Source organism: Aegilops tauschii, chromosome 6, assembly GCF_002575655.3.
Source record: "Aegilops tauschii subsp. strangulata cultivar AL8/78 chromosome 6, Aet v6.0, whole genome shotgun sequence".
In the NCBI taxonomy this organism is placed as follows: Eukaryota; Viridiplantae; Streptophyta; class Magnoliopsida; order Poales; family Poaceae; genus Aegilops; species Aegilops tauschii.
In genome coordinates this window covers 17,046,096-17,070,026 of record NC_053040.3, presented here as the reverse complement: position 1 = coordinate 17,070,026, position 23,931 = coordinate 17,046,096, and the positions used below count along the sequence as shown (strand labels likewise).

Here is a 23,931-nt window from a genome sequence, read left to right as displayed (position 1 = left end):
GCTCCCTCTACCACTTTCTCTCCTCACCGCCGACACACCACCACCGCGCCACCATGCCGCCTCGCCGCCGGGGAGTTTCGGGCTACCGCGGTGTCCGCGTGCGTCCGTCCGGCACCTACTCTGCCGAGATTCGGTTGGGCGGCGTGCGCCTCGGCCTCGGAACCTTCGACACCGCCCAGGATGCCGCCCGCGCGTACGACGCTGCAGCGTGGCGCCTTCGGCGGTCCCGTTGGGACATGAGCTTGACGGACGTGGCAACGCGAGAGCGGGCACAGGAGTTGGCGCCTCCCCCGCGGCTTATCACCGACGAGGATCGTCGCGAGAACTGGAGGCGGGAGTGTCGTCTCAGCCTGGCCGAGATGGATGAGGAAGCCATGGCGCTGTGGCGCCAACGCTTCCCGCAAGACATCATCAACGAGGAATAGTTCTTCGCCGTGAAGAGGGCGGAGAGGGAGGAGAGGAGGGAGGAGTGAGCCGCCTATCGCGAGGACAAGCAAACGCGGAAGGCGGTCGCTAAATTCAACATCGCGCTAGGAGATGCGTCGTCCTGGGACTCCAGCGACGAGCGGTTCCTTGACGCCTACACTCAGACATCGGAGGAGGACATCACCGAGGCAGAGTTTGAGTCGGAGAATGACGAGTAGTAGTAGTTTTTCGTTTTATCTATCTATCATAGGAGAAGACTATGAACTATCTATGCACTATTTTGTATCTAGAAGCAGGCTATGTGACGAACTATCTCACATTTGTACTATCGGAACCAAATGTGTATCGAATCGTAGTTCACATAGTATGCGTCAAGGGAAAAAAAATGAAATATAGCGCGTCTGCTGGAGCGGCTCGGGCGCGCTTTATTTTGCGGCGGCAACTGGAGCCAACGCACCGCCGCGCGCGAAAGCTGGTTCACCCGGCGCTATATTCTGACTTTTAGCGCGCCGCGCGTTGGGCGGCTGTTGGAGATGCTCTCAGGCAGAAACCCAAACACCAGCTGTGAATGTGCAATCAGCAAAGACGTGGTGAGCGGATTCGAGGCCAATTCTGCAGAGGGGGCAGACCGGGTCATGGGGCATTTGAAAGAAGGAGCGGATTCGAGGCCAATTCTGCAAAGGGGGCGGAACGGATGGATGGATGTGTCATGTCGCGTATATCTTGGTGTCGGTGCAACGCCACGCAACGCAACATGCACACGATTGCTCTGTCTCCTCCGTGTTGGTCGTCCAAGTAAACCATATATACAAAAATGCTCACTTCAGGTCCATGACGTTGCTAGGAGTAGAATTATTGCTGCAAACAGAGAAATGTATCCCCCGCAAAAAAGGAAAGAGAGAAATGTAGCTACAAAAGCGACTCATAAACATCCTCGTAGAAGAGAGTCCACAAATTTGCACCTGTCTCAAACAATTGTTCCAATTCAAAAAAGTGGGTGAGGCCTTGTGGTGGATCCTTGTGGCGGCGGATCTTGGGATCCCACTCCCAGGGACGTTACAGGATGCGCGTGGCGGCTGGAGCTTCCTCTGGCGTCGACGATGCTGGATGCGAGATCGCGGGGCGGCTGTTGCCGTTGCATGGGCGACGATAGCGGCTGGCACGACGGTGGGTGCTCCCTGTACTGCTCGGAATCGGGGTGGCGGCCCCTCTTCATCGACGGCGGCAGACTCCAGGGTTGTGTGGGTGACTCGGAGTCTGGATCTCGAGGTGGCGACGGCCTTTCTGAGGCTGGTGGCGGTATGGGACGTCCCCTTCATCAACAGATCGGATTTGATGCGGCTCGGCAGGTGACACATGCGTCTCTTTCGGTGTTGTCGAGTAGTGCATGTCGCCGGCAGGTGAAGGCATCGGTGGATGCGCTACCGGTGGATGCTACGCACGACGTCTTATACGAAGACGTCAAATCATGTCTGCTACCGGCAGGTGATGCACGGTGGCTCTGGCGGAGGTGCCATGTTTAGCCTGTAGTTCTTGGATCAAAGGTTGTGCGACAGTTGCGGGAGGCAGGTGGTATGGGGCGTCTTTGTCTTCCGTTGTCTTCTCCAGAGGTATCCGACTTTCGAGGAGTCGTTAGACAGATAAGGGTAGATGGTACATACGGCTTCAACGATGAGTTTATGCACTCTGGTGGAAACACATGATCTCTGCGTCGTGTCTTTGCTAAAGACGGTGGATTGAAGCTTTGCTTTGGGGATGAGAATCCGGAGGTCAACCTTGTGGTGGACTGTCATCATCGGCGTACGTGCGGCGATTCCTTCTTGAAGGTGTAGCCTGTGAGTTGTGTATTTTTCGTTTCTGATGTGTCTTGTAACATAGGGTTAGTGGCTATCTGAGGGAGTTACTGTCGCGAGGTATACGGCCTTAGGGTTTGTTTTTCGCTTTATCTTCGGGTTGAGATCGTTTGGCTGCTGGATTTTGCTTTATTAATAATATATGGCTGCATGCATCGTTCTGATTCTGATGCAGAAGCCCGGGTTATCCTCTTTCTCGAAAAAAACAAAAAAGTGGGTGAGGCATGGTTTCCATTCACACAGCAAAAAATAAATGCACATTTTTACTAGATTGTTTTGATTTTACTGTTCATCAGGTGCATTTGACTTCAGATTCATGGACTTTCGTACTCTCTTCTACTTCTTTGCTCATTGAGAGTCGTGGTTAGTTTCCTTAACCACCACTTACATGCAAAGACAAATCAACATCTTTCACACTACCCTTCCTTCCCCTTCATTTCCTATCTTTTCGTCCGCCCTTTATCTAACAAATTGCCATTACTTCAAAAATCTGTGATATGAACTTACAACTGTTTTTTGGCACCTTTTTAAACTTTAGGAAATCTATGTAATAGTCATCACATATTGCGAGAAAATGATAGTATATTATATGCCTGATATACAAATGAACTAAATGGATGGAAGAGATGGCGGAGTATTAAGTAAATGAATACAAAGCTAATAAGTGCAATCATGTGGAAAAAATCATACATGTATTGAACAATGATTATTTTTCAGAAATGATAAAAATCTGAACATCAGATTTTTTACCATGGCAAATTAAACATTTTTAAGGCACTTTTAGTTGATGTGAGAATGGCAAGTTTAGTTCGCGTGGATGACAATTTCCAAACAAAAAAACTGGTGAGGGATTTTCCATGCTTGCCAACTAAACTTGCCATGGTCAACAAATATAAATTGCCACAAAAAACGTTCGATTTCCCGTGGCACTAGTAGGAAAAGGGGCTTTTACCCCGATTTGTAAGGGCCTTTTGTCCCGGTTCTCGAACCGGGACTAAAGGGTCGTTACTAATGCCTCCCCCCTTTAGTCCCGGTTCCTACACGAACCGGGACAGAAGGTCCTCCACGTGGCCGCTGCTGCCAGCCCAGGCAGGGGGCCTTTGGTCCCGGTTGGTGGCATCAACCGGGACAAATAGGCAGGGCCTTTTGTCCCGGTTGGTGTCACCAACCGGGACCAATAGGCATCCACGCGTCAGCAGCTGGCAGTAGCTGAGGTTTTTGTTTTTTTTTGAAAGGGGGTGGTTTAGGGGTTTTGGGGGGTTAATTTAGGTGTTTCATATATTGTGTTAGCTAGCTAATTAATAGAGAGAAGTGTCCTCTCTTATCTCCGTGCTTGGTCGACGCTACGTACTATATACGTATGGAGAGAGTAGACACGCTAGCTAGTAATCAAATGAAGGAAACAGAAGATCGTCATGAACATATGCATACAGAGAGAAGTGATATCGACCACCTCTCCTTCTCCGAGATATTGGTCGAACAACAAGTTCTCGTATATCTATCCGACACTACCGGCTACATATATACAATAATTATCTCTTACAATACAATCTCCTAATTAAATTGTAGGAACACAGGGTCCACATAGTATTCTCCGTTTTCAGCGATCACGTGGTCAAGGAAGAATGCCGCCAATTCCTCTTGAATTCCTCGCATACGATCTTCTGCTAGGAGTTCATCCCGCTTCCGAAACATCTAATTTGAAGAAGGGGGTCAATACATATATATATGAATAAATGAAACTCAACACAAATGATGGTAATAAAATAAAATTGTGAATATTATTGCTTACGCACTTCATATTGTTTTTCAGTGTAGCCCCGCTCACAGGTCGTGTAGCGGATGGACTCGCAAACATAGTATCCACAGTAATTATTCCCGGGTTCCTGCCACAACCACTTTACAAGAAATAGAGGTCAATCTAACTGATAAGCAAGCATGCTAAATGGTATTGTTGAAACTAGCGCTTGAATCACTAGGAGATGCGCGGAACATGCTATTATAGTACTTACTTTCGGGTGATTAAATTGCAGCTTCTTCGGCAGTCCCGGAGCTTTTGAGATGAATTTTCTCCAAACCCTGCCAGACAAAGAAAACAATTACTTGATATCAGGAAATGAACAAAGTTGCTGATATGGTGGATAATGATCGATTTAACTTACTTCTTGAGCATTTGAGTCATGTTCGCATAGTCCTGGGGATCTTTTCGTCTCGAGTCTAAGACGGTTACTACTCCCCGCTCAAGCTTAATCTCTAGGAGAATATAGTGGAAGCTGCGCATGCATGCATAAGTCATCAATTACATTACCATAACCTGGACTAATAAGGGAAACCGAATATGCACAAGACAGTAACACTCACTTGAAGTTGTAAGGAAAGAGTATTATATCTTTGTTTTGATTTAATACCAACGATTGTAGCAAGTTGGCCTCGGCTTCTTTGGGATGTTTTTCAACCGTATATGCATCTATGAGATTTGTGTTAATGAACCCAATATCACCGATTTGTCTTTTCTTCAATTCGGCGATCTTCAATCTGCATAATATAGTGAGGATAAGTATAAATACATGCAATGAAAGAGCTGACCTATATAGAGACACTTAATGACAGAAGTAGTACTACTTACAGACAATAGCAAGTGATCGTTGTTTTATCGAGGGCCTTTTGATTGTAAAACTGGAAGAAATCCTCAAATGGAACATTCAGCAGATCAATTCCAACGAGGTCATGCTCCGGTTTAACTCTCAGCGTCAAAGTAGCCATCCCATCAGACTCTCTGCAGGTTTTCATTTACCAATCATGTAGTCTTCGCATCATCGTTGATAGAGATCTTTCATCTTTGACGAGAGGCTTCCCGTAATGGTATTTGTGTTCGTCCACCTCCATGATTTCATAATGTACATCGTCGGGCAGGTAATCTCCAAGATTGCTATAACCGGGCACCATACTCGGATCATTAGCGACGATGTCTTTTGACACCTTGAGCGGGGGGCACGATTGGTTCGCTTGTTCCCCGAGCTGGGCAATTTTTTTCCCAGCTCGTCGTTCTTTTAACCTTTTATCACTGACAGTACTTCCCGACCGCTCCGCTTCGGCATATGTCTTTGCAAGAATGCGCTCATAGTTGCCTCTCGGCGGAGACTTTGGTGGTTTTGTCAGGGCAGCCAGAGTGCGCTTTGCTTTCACCGGATCTACCTTCTCCTCCGGAGGTGGATGTTTCTTTGCTTTCACCCCTTCAAAGAAGTTTGTCACTTCGGCTCGCACGATCTTCCTGGTTTCCTCCTCGGTCCTCTCGTATGGTAACTTCTCTGGAGTCTTCAGAGAAGGACCGAATCTGTATTGCCTCCCGCCTCTGGCAACTGTACTGCTAGACGCCGGCAGAGCAGACGGAGCGGCTGCGGCTGTCTTCTTTCCTTGCTTACGAGGCGGAGGAGAAGGACTACGACGCGCCGGAGCAGCCGCAGCGGCGGCGGGTCTCTTCCGCCCTTGCTGACGAGGCGGAGAAGGAGGAGGCTGGCTGCTCTGGCGCGCCGGCGCTGGAGGACAAGGAGGCGGAGTGCCGTCACGCGCCGGAGAAGGAGGCTGAGTGCCCTGATCACTCGCCGAAGGAGGAGGCGGAGGAGGAGGCGGAGTGCCCTTACTCGCCGGAGCCGTCCAGTTCGGAAGCTTGATGAGCTCCTTCCGCCATAGGCATGGAGTCTTCAGAGCAGAACCCAGCCGAATCTCCCCTTCACCGGTAGGGTGGTCAAGCTGGAGCTCCTCAAATCCCTCCGTTATTTTATCCACCATCACCCTAGCATATCCTTCTGGAATCGGCCGGCAGTGGTAGGTTGCGCCGGGTTCAGGAGGTAAAACAGAGCCAACAGCCGCCTTGACTTTGAAGTTCTGCCATTCCGCCATAAGGTGGCAATGTTGAGACTCCATGATAGCATCCACGGGGTAGCTAGCAGGAGCCGCATGCTCCAGCTAAAGCAACTCGGTGGAAGCCACGCTGCTTCTCCGCTGAGATGGCGGTGTAGCTTCGGGGGCAGTTTCGGCATGTCGATTGCCGTCTCGTTCCTCTAGCGCTAGAACCCTTTCGTGCAGCTTCTGAATTTGGATCTGTTCCACTTTTTTCCTCCTCTCCTGACTTTTGTAACCGCCCGCGTCCGGAAAACCAGCCTTCCACGGAACGGAGCCTGGCGTGCCTCGTGTCCGTCCAGGGTGCTCAGCATTCCCGAGGGCCATTGTGAGCTCGTCGTTCTCTCTGTCTGGAACGAACGTCCCTTCCTGCACTGCATCGATATATTGCTGAATCTTCTTGACTGGTATTCTCAAAAGCTCGTTCGTCCAAACGCACCTCCCTGATACAGGGTCCAAGGTTCCGCCAGCCCCGAAGAACCAAGTCCGGCAACGGTCTGTCCAGTTCATTGTCTGTGGTTCGATCCCTTTTTCAAGCAGATCATTCTCAGCCTTGGCCCACTTAGGTCGGGCTTTGAGGTAGCCACCTGACCCCGTGCGATGGTGAAGCTTCTTCTTCGCAGCATTCTTCTTGTTTGTCGCTGACATCTTCTTACTCTTTTCCGATGTCTTGTGGGCCACAAATGCGGGCCAGTGATCTCTGATCTTCTCATACCGGCCGATGAATTCTGGTGTCTCTTCTTTGTCGACAAACGTTTTCAGCTCATTCTTCCACCTCCTGAATAGGTCTGCCATCTTCTTAAGAGCATGAGACTTGATTAATTGCTCTATAACTGGCTTCTCCGGATCCTCCTCTGGTGGTAGGGTGAAATTTGCCTTCAGCTCAGTCCAAGGATCATCTTTCTGCATATCATTGACATAAGACACCTCAGGGTCTTCCTTCTTAGGCTTATACCATTGGTGGATGCTGATCGGGATCTTGTCCCTAACTAGAACCCCGCACTGAGCAGCAAATGCATCCTTTGTCCGGATGGGTTCAATCGGTTGGCCGTCGCGCGCGATTGCCGTGATCTCAAACCTTTCATCCGAGCGCAACTTTCTCTTCGGGCCTCGTCTCTTTACCGCAGTTGTGCTCGATCCGGAGGGCTAGAAAAAAGAAGAAAGATGAGTGTTAATTAATATGTGTACATACCAAAACAATGAATGCATCAATTATCTAGTCAGCACAGGCTTAACTAATATATTTACCTGGCCGGACTCTGTTCGGTCACCGGAGCCGTCACCACGGGCTCCTTCTTGCACCAGCATTGGGTCACCGGAGCCATCATAATCATGTCTTTCCTCCTCCACTCTTCGATCACCGTAGCCTGCTTCTTCACCCTGTTCTTCCAGACCATCATTGTCGTTAAGATACGACAAGATATCACCTCCGGCTAAGATTATGTCCCCCAACACCTCTTCTGCTTGCTCATCTCGTCCGTGCTCCATTGTTTCTGCAAATATTACAACATGGCAATTATTACACAAACATGACAACAGGTGGATATATTAGTGCAAACGTAGACCTAGCTTATTCTGGGTTTGGGGTGGCCTAGGCAACGCTTCAAGGGTAGGGGCGCGGCGGGAGGGGGTAGGAGACCGACATCGTTTTTTCTAGGGTTTGGGTGTCCTCGAGAGTTTTGGTCGAGCGAGAGGGCCGGGGGGTGCTCCCGTGGTATAAGTTATCACGGTCGAGAGGGGGTATAAATATCGACCGTCCATCATGTCGAAGTTATCTGGGAGGGAGTTATATATATCGACAACGACGACATACATACACGGGAAAATAATGTTATCGGGGAGGGGGTATATCGACCCCCCCACGTGTTGAAGTTATCGGGAGGGGGTTATATCGACAACGACGACATACATACACGGGAAAATAATGTTATCGAGGAGGGGGTATATCGACCCCCCCTCGTGTTGAAGTTATCCCCCCTCGTGTTGAAGTTATCGGGAGGGGGTAATATCGACAACGACGACATACATACACGGGAAAATAATGTTATCGGGGAGGGGGTATATCGACCCCCCCCATGTGTCGAAGTTATCAGGAGGGGGTTATATCGACAACGACGACATATATACACGGGAAAATAATGTTATCGGGGAGGGTGTATATCGACCCCCCTCGTGTTGAAGTTATCGGGGGGGGGGGGGGGGTATATATCGACGACGACAGACCCGATAAAACATAAGAAAACGAAGAAGAAATAAAAAGAGGAGAAGAAGAAAGGACTAGAGGAGAGGATTGAAGAAAAAAAGAAGAAAAAAAAAGAGGAGAAAAAGAAAGGAATAGAGGAGAAGAAGAAAAAATAGAATATTCTATTTTTTCTTCTTCTCCTCTATTCCTTTCTTCTTCTCCTCTTCTTTTTCTTCTTTTTTCCTCTTCTTATTTATTTCTCCTCTTCTTCCTCTCCTCTTCTTCTTTCTTTCCTCTTCTTATTTTCTTCTTTCCTATCCTTCTTTTTCTTCTTCTTCCCTTCCTAGCTAGATATATAAAACTTTTCTAAAATTGTAACTTTTGCATATATAAAACTTTTCCATGGATCATCATTTCTCATATATATCGAATATATATCCATTGTCATATATAAAAACTTTCTATATATGAACAAAAAACTTTCTATGAACAAAAAAACATTTTTGACATATATATTCATACATTTTGAACATCTACATACATACAATTTTTTTGTTCACATATACATTATAGCCACATACACATATACATCACATATGAACAAAAAAATTAAACTAATAAAAATAAAAAAACATATAGCCACATATGAACAAAAACATATAGCCACATACACATATACATTATATATATATGATCAAAAAACAATTAAACTAATAAAAAAACAGAGCCGGGGCGGCGGCTCTCACAGCGGGGGCGGCTAGGACGATGGCGACGGCGGGGGCGGCGAGGGCGCCGGCGAGCACGCGCGGGCCGGGCAGGGGGCTCGGTGCGCCGAGGCGGCGCGCGCGAGCAGGGGAGCACGAGGCGGGGCGGCGCGTGGGGGCAGGGCGACGGCGACGAGCACCGGGCAGCGACCCGTCGAGGCAAGGGCGCGGGGCGACGGCGACGAGGAGCGGGCGGCAACGGCGAGCACGGGCAGCCTGGCGGCGTCGGGGGCAACTGGCGAGGGATCTGAAAATTTCCCAAGTGTTGGCTTATATAGGCACACCTTTGGTCCCGGTTGGTGGCACCAACCGGGACCAATGCCACCCTTTAGTCCCGGTTGGTGCCACCAACCGGGACCAAAGGTCCCTTTTCAGCAGCGCAAAGGGCGGGAAGCGGCGGCCTTTCCAAAGGCCCTGCGCTGCCCGCGGCCAAAAGTTTAGTCCCACCTCGCTAGTTGAGAGGGGCTCGGAGTGGTTTATAAGCCCCACTGCGGCTGCCCTCTCGAGCTCCCCTCAAATGCAGGCTTACGTGCCTAATGTTACACTGTGCTGTCTGTGGGCCTATTGGGCCTTCTGCGGGCCTGAATCCTGGCCCAGGTTGGGTTTCTAGTCGTATTCAGGCCATGGTGGCCCAATAGGTGGCACTTTTTTAAAAAAAATCCAGTTTTTTGGTTCTGTTTTTTGCATTATTTATTTTCTTTTGTTTTTTGCTTTATTTTTTTAATTCTTTGTGCTTTTAGGTCAGAAAATTTATAAACTTTCTGTTAGTGCCATTAGTTTTCAAATTTAAATAGTTAAAATTTAAATTCTATGAAATTTGTGTGAATCACAAGTTTGTGATTAACTTTACTATAAAAATAGTTTTTTTTTCAGTTTTTTGTTTTGTTTTTTGCATTATTTATTTTATTTTCTTTTTTGCTTTATTTTTTAATTCTTTTTGCTTTTAGGTCAGCAAAATTATAAACTTTCTGTTAGTGCCATTAGTTTTAGAAAAAATATAAACTTTCTATTAGTGCCATTAGTTTTAGAAAAAATATAAACTTTCTATTAGTGCCATTAGTTTTCAAATTTGAATTGTTAAAATTTGAATTCTTTGAAATTTGTGTGAATCACAAGTTTGTGATTAACTTTAGTATAAAAATAGTTTTTATTCAGTTTTTTTGTTTGTTTTTTGCATTATTTATTTTCTTTTGTTTTTTGCTTTATTTTTTAATTCTTTTTTGCTTTTAGGTCAGCAAAATTATAAATTGTCTGTTAGTGCCATTAGTTTTAGAAAAAATATAAACTTTCTATTAGTGCCATTAGTTCTTTATGAAAATTCTTTTTGCTGTATTTAATTTTTTTGTTTTCTTTTTTGCTATATTTATTTTGTTTTGTTTCTACTTACAACAAAAAACTTATTTATTTTATTTTATTTTGTTTCTAATTACTTATTTATTTTACTTTATGATAATTCTTTTTGCTATTAAAGTTTCTATCAAAAAAAGGTCTTTATGAAAATTCTTTTTGCTTTTAATGATTAAAAATAAAAAAGAGGCGCAATGCTCGTTGATTTGCTTCAAGCCTTTTGGAATAGCGTAGACTGCACTGCACATAGCTCGATGCAGTCTACCTTATTCCTCAAGGCTTGAAGCTAAGCAACGTGAGCATTGCGCCTCTTCTTCATCGTCTCTGCACTCAGGGCTTATAAACCGCTCCTAGTGCCTCTCAGCTAGCGAGGTGGGACTAAAAACCTGCTTAGTAAGAAACTCTAGTACCGGTTCGTGCCACGAACAGGTACTAAAGGTGCTCGTGGGGCCACAGCCTCATTAGTACCGGTTCGTGGCACCAACAGGGACCAAAGGGTGGAATTGGTCCCGGTTCGTGTCACCAACCGGGACCAATGGCCTTGCACAGCGGCGTGGTGGTGAGTTTAGTCCCACCTCGCTAGCTAAGAGAGAGCCGCACCTGTTTATAAGGTGCGGTGCGCCTGAGCTGTCGAGCTCCTCTCTAAAGCAGGCTTACGGGCCTAACCTCTCTGTACATGCCTGTGGGCCTACTGGGCCTTCTGCGGGCCTGAATCCTGGCCCATGGATGGGTTTCTAATCGTATTCAGGCCGTGGTGGCCCAGTAGGTGGCATAATTTTTAATTTTTGGCCTGTTATTTTTCATGCATTTACTAATTATTTTGAGCTATAAGACCCTAAAATTGAAAAGCATTTCAAATGAACTCTGAAAAGGTTGAAAGTTGGCATGGTATTATCATTTCATCCACATAGCATGTGCAAGAAAGTTGAGAGGGTTACGGCAAAAACTAGATGCACTTCTTGTACAAAACGGACAATGGTATCATACTCGTCTATTACAAAGTTGGCATGGTATCATCATAATAGTTGCGGGAGAAAGTCTTCACTTTTTCTTCGCTTGTGTCATTTGCTTATTGCGCCGTAACCATGGGTAATCTTCATCGTTTATCAGGATGCTTGGGTCAGCCTTGACTTTGAAGGGAGGAATTTCATGAAACTTTTCATAATCTTCAGACATGTCTGTCTTGCCCTCCACTCCCACAATGTCCCTTTTTCCTGAAAGAACTATGTGGCGCTTTGGCTCATCGTATGATGTATTCGCTTCCTTATCTTTTCTTTTCCTCGGTCTGGTAGACATGTCCTTCATATAGATAACCTGTGCCACATCATTGGCTAGGACGAACGGTTCGTCAGTGTACCCAAGATTGTTCAGATCCACTGTTGTCATTCCGTACTGTGGGTCTACCTGTACCCCGCCTCCTGACAGATTGACCCATTTGCACTTAAACAAAGGGACCTTAAAATCATGTCCGTAGTCAAGTTCCCATATGTCCATTATGTAACCATAATATGTGTCCTTTCCCCTCTCGGTTGCTGCATCAAAGCGGACACCGCTGTTTTGGTTGGTGCTCTTTTGATCTTGGGCGATCGTGTAAAATGTATTTCCATTTATCTCGTATCCTTTGTAAGTCAATACAGTCAAAGATGGTCCCCTGGACAACGAGTACAACTCATCACAAACAGTGGTGTCACCTCTGAGACGTGTTTCCAACCAACTGCTGAAAGTCCTGATGTGTTCACATGTAATCCAGTCGTCACACTGCTCCGGGTGTTTGGAGCGCAGACTATTCTTGTGTTCATCGACATACGGGGTCACCAAGGTAGAGTTCTGTAGAACTGTGTAGTGTGCTTGAGACCAAGAATATCCGTCCCTGCATATTATTGAGTCCCCCCTCCAAGCGTGCCTTTTCCAGTCAGTCTCCCCTCATACCGCGATTTAGGGAGACCTATCTTCTTAAGGCCAGGAATGAAGTCAACACAAAACCCAATGACATCCTCTGTTTGATGGCCATGGAGATGCTTCCTTCTGGCCTAGCGCGGTTACGGACATATTTCTTTAGGACTCCCATGAACCTCTCAAAGGGGAACATATTGTGTAGAAATACGGGCCCCAGAATGACAATCTCGTCGACTAGATGAACTAGGACGTGCGTCATGATATTGAAGAAGGATGGTGGGAACACCAGCTCGAAACTGACAAGACATTGCGCCACATCACTCCTTAGCCTTGGTATGATTTCTGGATCGATCACCTTCTGAGAGATTGCATTTAGGAATGCACATAGCTTCACAATGGCTAATCGGACGTTTTCCGGTAGAAGCCCCCTCAATGCAACCGGAAGCAGTTGCGTCATAATCACGTGGCAGTCATGAGACTTTAGGTTCTGAAACTTTTTCTCTGGCATATTTATTATTCCCTTTATATTCGACGAGAAGCCAGTCGGGACCTTCATACTGAGCAGGCATTCAAAGAAGATTTCTTTCTCTTCTTTCGTAAGAGCGTAGCTGGCAGGACCTTCATACTGCTTCGGAGGCATGCCGTCTTTTTGTGCAAACGTTGCAGGTCCTCCCGTGCCTCAGGTGTATCTTTTGTCTTCCCATACACGCCCAAGAAGCCTAGCAGGTTCACGCAAAGGTTCTTCGTCACGTGCATCACGTCGATTGAAGAGCGGACCTCTAGCTCTTTCCAATAGGGTAGGTCCCAAAATATAGATTTCTTCTTCCACATGGGTGCGTGTCCCTCAGCGTCAATCGGAACAGCTAGTCCGCCGGGACCCTTTCCAAAGATTACGTGTAAATCATTGACCATAGCAAGTACGTGATCACCGGTACGCATGGCGGGCTTCTTCCGGTGATCTGCCTCGCCTTTGAAATGCTTGCCTTTCTTTCGACATTGATGGTTGGTCGGAAGAAATCGACGATGGCCCAGGTACACATTCTTCCTGCTTTTGTCCAGGTATATACTTTCAGTGTCATCTAAACGGTGCGTGCATGCGTGGTATCCCTTGTTTGTCTGTCCTAAAAGGTTACTGAGAGCGGGCCAATCGTTGATGGTTACAAACAGCAACGCGTGCAGGTTAAATTCCTCCTGTTTGTGCTCATCCCACGTACGTACACCGTTTCCATTCCACAGCTGTAAAAGTTCTTCAACTAATGGCCTTAGGTACACATCAATGTCGTTGTCGGGTTGCTTAGGGCCTTGGATGAGAACTGGCATCATAATGAACTTCCGCTTCATGCACATCCAAGGAGGAAGGTTATACATACATAGAGTCACGGGCCAGGTGCTGTGATTGCTACTCTGCTCCCCGAAAGGATTAATGCCATCCGCGCTTAAACCAAACCATACGTTCCTTGGGTCAGCTGCAAACTCAGCCCAGTACTTTCTCTCGATTTTTCTCCACTGCGACCCGTCAGCGGGTGATCTCAACTTCCCGTCTTTCTTACGGTCCTCACTGTTCCATCGCATCAACTTCGCATGCTCTTCGTTTCTGAACAGACGTTTCAACCGTGGTATTATAGGAGCATACCACATCACCTTCGCAGGAACCCTCTTCCTGGGGGGCTCGCCGTCAACATCACCAGGGTCATCTCGTCTGATCTTATACCGCAATGCACCGCATACCGGGCATGCGTTCAGATCCTTGTACGCATCGCGGTAGAGGATGCAGTCATTAGGGCATGCATGTATCTTCTGCACCTCCAATCCTAGAGGGCATACGACCTTCTTTGCTGCGTATGTACTGTCGGGCAATTCGTTATCCTTTGGAAGCTTCTTCTTCAATATTTTCAATAGCTTCTCAAATCCTTTGTCAGGCACAGCATTCTCTGCCTTCCACTGCAGCAATTCCAGTACGGTACCGAGCTTTGTGTTGCCATCTTCGCAATTGGGGTACAACCCTTTTTTGTGATCCTCTAACATGCGATCGAACTTCAGCTTCTCCTTTTGACTTTCGCATTGCGTCCTTGCATCGACTATGACCCGACGGAGATCATCATCATCGGGCACTGGTTCCTCTTGATCTTCAGCAGCTTCCCCCCTTGCAGCATCATTGGGCACATCGTCTGGTTCCTCTTGATCTTCAGCAGCTTCCCCCGTTGCAGCATCACCGTATTCAGGGGGCACATAGTTGTCATCGTCCTCTTCTTCGCCGTCTTCCATCATAAGCCCTATTTCTCCGTGCCTCGTCCAAACATTATAGTGTGGCCTGAAACCCTTGTAAAGCAGGTGGGTGTGAAGGATTTTCCGGTCAGAGTAAGACTTCGTATCCCCACATATAGGGCATGGATAACACATAAAACCATTCTGCTTGTTTGCCTCAGCCACTTCAAGAAAATCATGCACGCCCTTAATGTACTCGGAGGTGTGTCTGTCATCGTACATCCATTGCCGGTTCATCTGCGTGCATTATATATAATTAAGTGTGTCAAAAACCATTACAGAACATCATGAATAGATAATTAAGTGACCAAATTAATAGAAGTTCATCATCACATTAAAACCAAAGTACATACATAGTTCTCATCTAACAACATATATATAGCTCTCCAGAGCATCTAATTAATTAAACCATACATTGAAACTATGTAAAACATTTCAATGCGAAAACAAATGCGATCATAATCGCAACCAAGGTAACAATTGATCCAACGGCATAATGTACCAAGCCTTGGTATGAATGGCATATTTTCTAATCTTTCTAATCTTCAAGCGCATTGCATCCATCTTGATCTTGTGATCATCGACGACATCCGCAACATGCAACTCCAATATCATCTTCTCCTCCTCATTTTTTTATTTTTTCCTTCAAATAATTGTTTTCTTCTTCAACTAAATTTAACCTCTCGACAATAGGGTCGGTTAGAATTTCCGGTTCAACCACCTCCTAGATAAATAAAATCTATGTCACGTTGGTCGGTATATTTGTCATAAACAATAAATGAACCAAATAGTTATAAAAAGATAATATATACCACATCCGAATCATAGACAGGACGAGGGCCGACGGGGGCGGATACCAAAACCATCGCACTATGTAATAAGAAGGAATAATAAAAGTAACAAAATTAGACAAGTAACTATCTAAAGTAAGAATTTTTTCCTTTCAGAAAGAAGATAAGAACAAGAGGCTCACCACGGTGGTGCTGGCGACGAGATCGGCGCGGGCGATCGACGGCGGTGAAGACGGGGACGGGACGTGATGGACCGCTAAACCTAGACAAATCTCAGGGAAAATGGAGCTCGGAGGTCGAGTTTCAAGAGGACAAAGATTAACTAGTGTGGCTTAGACATTTCATCGAATACCTCATGTGCATAGGAGGTGAGCTAGAGCACCCAAATGCCCTCCCCTCGCCGGCCAGAAAAAACAGAGCACTCTGGAGTGCTCTGCTGTGGCGATGGGGTATATATAGGGAACTCATTGGTCCCGGTTCGTGGCACCAACCGGGACTAAAGGCCTTTGGTCCCGGTTGGTGCCACGAACCGGGACCAATGCCCCCTTTAGTCCCGGTTGGTGGCACCAACCGGGACCAAAGGCCTTGTGCTGGAACTGGCGCGGTGCGGTGGGATGTTTAGTCCCACCTCGCTAGCCGAGAGGCTTCGACAGTGGTTTATAAGCGCAGCTGCGCTGACCACTTCGAGCTCCTCTCAAATGCAGGCTTACGGGCCTATTCTGTCACTCTTTGCCTGTGGGGCCTACTGGGCCTTCTGCGGGCCTGAATCCTGGCCCATGGATGGGTTTCTAGTCGTATTCAGGCCATGGTGGCCCAGTAGGTGGCATAATTTTTTTCCTCTGTTTTTTTCTCTTTTGCTTTATTTGTTTTGTTTTGTTTCTACTTACAACAAAAAAACTTATTTATTTTATTTCTAATTACTTATGTATTTTACTTTAATTATTTTATTTTTATTTATTTTACTGCTGCTATTTTTACTTAATTTATTAAGGTTTATTTATTGTAGTTACTATAGTTTATTTTATTTTATTTTATTAAGGTTTATTTAGTTTTATTTATTTTATTAAGGTTTATTTATTTTATAAATATAAAAAAATGAAAATAGATGCGCTTATAGAGAAAATTCAACCTAAATTCATAATAAATTTCTATGAAATTTACTGTGAATTTAGGTCAAATTCCCTGTATAAGGGCATCTATTTTCACTTTAAAAGGCAGAGAGGGACGGGCTTATAAACTGGTGTGAGCGCCCTTCGTTTGGCGAGGTGGGACTAAACACTGGCCGCAACTAGGACCAGCCCTTTAGTCCCGGTTTGTGGTATGAACCGGGACTAAACGGTGGTGGGCCAGGAGCGTGGCCCTTTGGTCCTGGTTTGTCCCACCAACCGGGACCAAAGGGGCCGGACGAACCGGGACCAATGCCCCAACGAGGCCCGGCAGGCCCCTGGCTGCACGAACCGGGACCAATGCTCACATTAGTCCCGGTTCGTGACTGAACCGGGACTAATGTGAATATTGCCCTGTGACCAAAGCCCAGTTTTCTACTAGTGTGGTCAAATGCCAAATGTTCGGGACTTATTGGTGTCCTCATTTTTTGTCGGCTTACCCCTTCGTCTCTCCTCCCAAGCGAACATGCGACGAGGGTTCCTGCCTCCTGTCGGCGGCCCCGCCAATGTTCCTCGTCTCGGGGGCGCGGTTGGTCCCGACCCTTGGCGCCGAGAGGGCTCCGTTTTTAGATGTTTCATTGAGTTTTGTTAGGATTGTGTTCTGTTCGAGTAGGCGAGACGACGGCGGCTCCCTGAAGAAGGAATAAGGTACTCCCTGCCTAGAGCCCGTCTAGGTGGTGTGTTTAGCATAATCGAAGGGCATGTGGAGGCGTGTCTCCGGTGGATCTCGTAGGATTTGGTTAGTGGTTGTCTTTGGTAGATCTGATCGGATCCGCCCTTCGTTTTGTCTATGTTTGTGTGTCTTCAGGTTGGGTCCTTCCAATCAACGCTTCTCTTCATCAGTGACGGTTGTTGTTCTGATGCGTTAGTCCTATGTGGTCTTAAGTCTTGACACGACAACTTGCTGACTGTCTATTACAACAAGTTTGGCCCGGCTCTGGCGACGGAGGGCTGATGACGGCAGTGCGTCTTCAGCTCACTTCAGTGATTGTAATCGTCGTCAGGTGTGGTCTACGCGTCTGGATGTAATATTTATTATTTTCGATGTTTGTCGTACTGTCATGATTGAAAATGAATAGATTGGAAGTTTTCCCAAAAAGATTCTTTTTTTAAACCCATCACAATTTTCAGACAAGGCAAACACCATCTCCTCTTTCTCTCATGACTGGTCAACCACGCTATCTCTCTCTCTCTCTTGGATGATAGCAATCTACGGGAATGACTCATCTGATGTTGATCTTGATGTTTTTGTCTCTGAGTTGAAAGTGTTGCAGGTAACTTTGCCAGATAGTTTGATGTCGGCGCTTGAGATTCTTGAGTTTGTTATGGCTGTAGGTTGCTATCCAAATGTCTCTGTTTCCTATTGGATCCTCTTAACAATGCATGTGACTGTAGCCTCAGCTGAAAGAAGTTTCTCTAAACTGAAACTACTGAAAAATTGTTTGAGGTCAACTATGTTGCAAGATAGATCGAATGACTTGGCTATGTGCCGCATTGAGAAGGATATCTTGGACAATGTTGATCATGATATTGCCCTAAATGACTTTGCATCAAGGAACGTCTGAAAAAACTTTTTTTGAAGCAGTGAAGTATTATTGTTGTCGATGGAGTCAGTCGAATTTGGTTCTTATTTGAGGTAATCATGTCATGTTAGTTCATTTTTGCTATCTTTTAATTATTTCTTTGGTAATACGGCATTGTCCAACAATTATTATAGTCAGATCTCAAACTAAAGATGTGTGGTTGAAAGTTGCAAATGAAGTTATATATAGATATGTTTATGTATCACACACATACATACATATATATGGTCTTAGGACATAGGTGCCCATGTCGTCGAGTTCTCCTAGGGCCTCCCGAAACCCAGGGCCGGCCATGTGTCGCCCCTGCCACCTCACCGCCCCAGCGTTTGGTTGCCACTTCCGCCGCTCGTTGCGCTAGGCCCCGAACAGCAGAGCATTGCCGGATCCCGCTTTACCGACGACTGGAGGGGACGGACGAAGCCTTGGATCCAGCATCAGCCAATGGAGCTCACCGCGCCTACATTTGCTACTAGCGACTGGAGGAGGTGGGTCTGTAAGATATAAGCTTGATTGTGACGCCATTTGCGAATCATACCTTGCTTCTTGTTCTGAAATACAAATCATACCTTACTTCCAAGCAGGATGGGTTTTATCTTTGCGGGGTTCTCTAATGTTCTGCTGCAGGAGAAGCAAGAGGAAAGGATCCAAAGGCCAAGGTCCCGCACCTACAACTTTCTCTTTTCTTGAATGGCAGATTTTGTCTATTTAGTTTGTGCTAAGGAAGGCATTAGCTGGCCTTGCTTTATCTTTTCTGTGGGCTTTTATACTTTGTTTGGCACATACCAAAATCTAGGGATGGTCAGTGAGTGCCTTTTCCTTCATAGAGAAAAAGGCTGCTGTGGGTCGTTCGTTAGGGTAGGGGGCAGGGCAAGGAACCTGGTTCCTCAACTTCCTTTGATATATAGTAGCCCCTGGAGACCAAGTTTTTGATTGATCAAAACATCCAAAGGCCTGCCCGGTCTTCTGTTTCGTAGATGCATAGCCAGCCAATTAGAACTGGAGTCCTTCTGCACATACAGGGAGTAAATCTCGCTCGTGTCTCGTGCGGTTAAGGTGAGTTTCTCTTACATGCTTAAGATCTACATAGACTGCAAATTAGGTGCTCCTCAGAACAAAAAATGATGTTCCCTGTCATATGTTCAAATTTTAGAATGTGTTAGTAGTAGCTTGTAAATTTATAATAAAAAACTCTTTTTGCGGGGTGCATGTATAATAAATATTGAGAGGGCAATACCTGTATGTTTTTTTCCTTCTGAAATTTCGTATTGGAAAAACTGTATTGTCGATGGAGCATTTCTATGAAGCGTGGTAGATTTTTTTTAGCTTAGACATCAATTGTTCCTAAAATGTTTGTAGTAGGCTATACTGCTGGAACCATCACGTTTTTTTTCCTCATTTGTGTTCACTCACTGCATTAGACAGGTGGTTTTCGTATTCGTCCCTCTGATCCGCTGCAGATACATCCGTTTGAGCGACAAGTAAAATGAATTAGAGGGAGTAGTTTATTTGGTGCATAGAGATTACAACGGGGCATAGTATGTCAAATGTATCATTTTGGTTGGTCTAGACTACCACAAGAATATAATATAGAGTGTACTCATCTCAAAACAGACTCACCCCCACTTTATAGATAAAGCAACAATCAAGGTACAAGGCTGAACGATACATAGTACCGAGGAGGCCCTGTTACAAGCATATCCTAGGATAACCACATAAACACACACGACTACATTGCTGAGAAAGAAAACAATTAAGCTAGAATACAAAGCCACAACCGTAGGTCACCTAAGCGCCACAACAACGCCCTCAGGAGGGGGAACGACGCTAAGCATCACTATTGCCATGCCCATTAATGCACTAAGGTCTTCACCTAGAACCCTGGCACCGAGAGGAGAACCACGACGACGTCCTCAGGAGTTGGGAGGCACACACGACTACATTGCCGAGAAAGAAAACAATTAAGTTAGAATACAACGCCACAACATGCCCTAGGTCACCTAGCTCCATGACAACGCCCTCGAGAGGGGGAACGACTCTAAGCATCGCCACTGCCATGCCCGATGACGGACTAAGGTCTTCACCTGGAGCCCTGGCACCGAGAGGAGAACCACAACGACGTCCTCAATAGGAGGGAGGCACCCATGACTACATTGTCAAGAAAGAAAACAATTAAGCTAGAATACAACGCCACAAAACACCCTAGGTCACCTACGCTCCATGACAACGCCCCGAGGAGGGGGAACAACGCTAAGCATCTCCGCTGCCATGCCTGATAACAATCTATGGCCTTCACTTGGAGCCCTGCCACCGAGAGAAGAACCACGATGACATCCTCAAGAGGAGGGAGGCACCCACGGGCGTCACTGCCGTCGGTGTCAAAGGGCGAAGCTTTCGCTTGGTATCCCACCCGTGCAATCACGAGGCACGTAGGACAACCGTGATGAGTACATGCCCCTAGATCTAGAAACATAGTCACCGCCATCGCCATGGTGCCCGCTGGAAAGCCAACCATGCGGACGACTTTCCTGGGCTACCGCCCCGGCATCCATGCCACGAGACATCTCCAACCCCCCACTTCACGGAGCACAAACCATGGCCGGAACAGGTGGATGCCGCCCCATCAGACCTAGAGACCCGAACAACTTCGATCTAGATGAGGGCCGCTCATGGCAGCTGGCAACTCCTGCCGGTGAGTAGCCACACCGGTGCTAGCCCTACCCCGGCTTCCCAAGTAGAGCTCCGTCACCACCGTCCAACGCGAAGGCCACCACCAACCGACCATTGGCTCGCCTCCACGCCCGTGATAAGAGACTGCTAGACACCACCGCCATCAGCCGCCGCCTGACGACCCAAGGATCGCAAGGCCGTGCCTCCCCCACCCCTCACCTCAGGAACCATCGCACGTCAGGTCCACCGCCGCCACAAGTCGCCTCTGCACGAACCACCACCAACCACGCCGTCCAAAGTGTTGCCCGTCACACCTGCGCCTACCAGCACGCCCGCGCGTTGTCCCACCGCAGCTCCTGGCGCCTGTGCCATGCCCCAGCCCAAGGTGGCAGAGCCGCGCCAGCCCCTACATGCAGGGGAACGAGGGAGCCCCGCCGCCGCCGGCTCCGGTGGAGGTTTGGTTGGCTGAGCCCCTGGCGGTGGTGGCCTAGGGTTTCGTCCCAGCCAAAGCGCGAGGACAATGCGGGAGGAAGAGGAGGGGGACATCGTCGTGTTGCTAGAACTTTTGGCATCTCATCTCAGAGTGCACCCATCTACTATGTAGTTATGCAAAGATGCTCCAATGTGTGAACTACATAAACAAATTCGTAGAAAAACCAAGGCAGTAGAAAAATCATAGATAGGTGGCTGCCATATTCATTGGAAAATTTTATCTATCATTGTGTGTACTTTTTCAAGGAGTTTGCATATGTTTAGCTAATTTGTTTTCATATGATGATTGCCATGTGCATTTCAGTGGTCACTGATGGCTGGAATGGTGAGCCTATGGAACGATTGGGAGGTCCAAGTCCTAGTGCTTTTCAGCTTTGTGTTGCAAGTGTTCTTGCTCATGTTCGCCAGAATGCGACGGCGGAACATCTCCATCGTCCCAAGGACCCTCATCTGGCTAGCATACCTGCTGGCTGACTCCATTGCGATATATATCCTCGGCCACATGTCCTTCTGTAGTAAGCCCCATGAATACCAACAGCTCGCGGCGTTCTGGACGCCGTTCCTGTTGATGCATCTTGGTGGCCAGGACACTGTCACCGCCTATGCCATGGAAGACAACTATCTGTGGCCACGCCACCTACTCTCTCTGATTGTGCAAGCCCTTGGAGTAGCTTATGTCTTGTACAAGTATACTACAGGCAGCCGGACCTTGGTCACAGGCGCGGTGTTGATATTTGTCGCTGGTATTCTCAAGTATGCGGAGAGAGTATGGGCGCTCAAGTCAGCCAACCTGGAGAACATCAGTAACCTCCTCGAAAGCAGGAAGTTCAGAGAGGCTCGACAACAGGATCAGATAGGGCCTTACCGTCCGCGTGAACGGTGGGGCCAAGCAGAGCAGTTGGGTTCTGAAGAGATTCTACAGGGAGCTCATGACCTGCTCCCCATTTGCATGGGTCAGTTCATGGATTATAAGTTTTGGCCGTCCCCATTCCAGAGTAAAGCCATAAGATTTTTTGGTGATAAGGGCTACACGTATGAGTTGATTGAGATGCAGCTGTCCCTGATGCATGACGTCCTTTACACCAAGGCAGTCGTGATCAACACATGGTGGGGATGCTTCATCCGTGCCATTTCATTAGTTGCCATCATCGCCACATTCTTCCTGTTTCGATCCAGCACTAGCAAAAATGTTTTCATAAGAGTTGATGTCGTCGTCACGTATATCTTACTAGGTGGGGCTTTCCTCCTAGAGATGACAGCAGTGTTGAGGGCGATTGGCTCAACATGGATGTGTGCATTGTTGCGTGCTGGAAGGTGGGATTGGCTCCACCACATAACCATATCTGCTCGGCGGTATGTCAAGGCAGGGAAAAGAAGTAGAAGATGGTCAGGTTCCATTGGACAACATAAGTTTCTGCAGCTGCAGCTTAATGGGCCCAGTGTTCATGTTACCATTGGACCCAAGCAAGGTAATTCGTTTGTATGTTGGGACTTGTGGAAGAAGATACATCCCTCCTTAACGGTGATTTCAGATGGTACTAAGGAGTTAGTGCTGAAAGAGATACTCAGAATGGTGAAGGCGTGTGCGGGCAAAGAGGAAATCATGACGAGTTATAGTGGTCAGTGCGCGTTGAATCCATGGCACGGAATCTTTGAGGATCCCACCATAAACACTGGCATTGATTTTGATGACAAAATTTGTACCTGGCATTTTGCAACCGAAATATTCATCTTTACTTGGCATGCAGGGCCCCTTGTGGAGGCAATCAGGGAGCTGTCTAACTACATGATATTCCTCCTTGTTGAACGGCCCTACATGCTGCCTAGCCCTGTCCGCCCCGGATTGTATGCCAATACTGAAGTACAAAATGTGGGATGGAGCTCTGTTCCCATATTGTATGCCAATACTGAAATAGGAAGTGTGGAATGGGGTAGGCGAGGCGCAAAGAATCTCATTGAACGCATCAAAAGCAGGCAGCTTGGTTCTACAGCTCCACCTGCCTTGGCCCGTGGAGCAGAGCTTGCCAGATTGCTGCTAGACATGGAGGAGCGGGGCGTGCCAGGGGTGCTACAGGTGATACTTGGAGTGTGGGTAGAGATGATGTGCTATGCGGCCCACCACTGCAGCAGGGATTCCCACGCCAGGCAGCTCAACAGCGGCGGTGAGTTCATTACCGTCATCTGGCTTCTATCAACTGCCATGTTCAATCGCACCTACTGTGGCGAACCATCGTTTAAGGAGGACGTGAATAAATTCTTCCGTCCACTATTCGCAGACAAGCCTACATGCTTACAGCGCTTTGTGGACCAATCTGAGATGTTCAATTTGTAGAGATAATCTTATGTGGGTCATCTTCACCATAAATAAAATAAAATACTCCTCCCATCCATAATGTAAGATATTTTTTGACACTACACTTGTGTCAAAAAACATCTTACATTATGGGACGCAGAGAGTAGTTCTCTATTTATTATTGCATATAAAGTGAGATTCAGATTGAATTTCGTGTATAAATAAGGCGCGTTCCCTATTCATTGTATGCACATGTGATTATCAGATTGAGTAAAGATAGCCATGTGCTCTGTCTCCTTCACTTTT

At 46.9% G+C, this 23,931-nt stretch overlaps 2 protein-coding genes across 2 annotated transcripts; both read left to right on the top strand.

Annotated features, from left to right (window-relative positions):
* The first annotated feature begins 53 nt into the window (after positions 1-53).
* Positions 54-425, top strand: LOC109735396 (ethylene-responsive transcription factor 13-like). Its single transcript, XM_020294606.1, has one exon. The coding sequence runs from the start codon at positions 54-56 to the stop codon at positions 423-425; it is 372 nt and encodes a 123-aa protein (XP_020150195.1).
* Positions 426-19,021: 18,596 nt separating this feature from the next.
* On the top strand, positions 19,022-23,931 carry LOC109735397 (uncharacterized). Its single transcript, XM_020294607.3, has 2 exons — positions 19,022-19,226; positions 21,637-23,931. The coding sequence occupies exon 2, from the start codon at positions 21,646-21,648 to the stop codon at positions 23,662-23,664; it is 2,019 nt and encodes a 672-aa protein (XP_020150196.1). The 5' UTR covers positions 19,022-19,226; positions 21,637-21,645; the 3' UTR covers positions 23,665-23,931.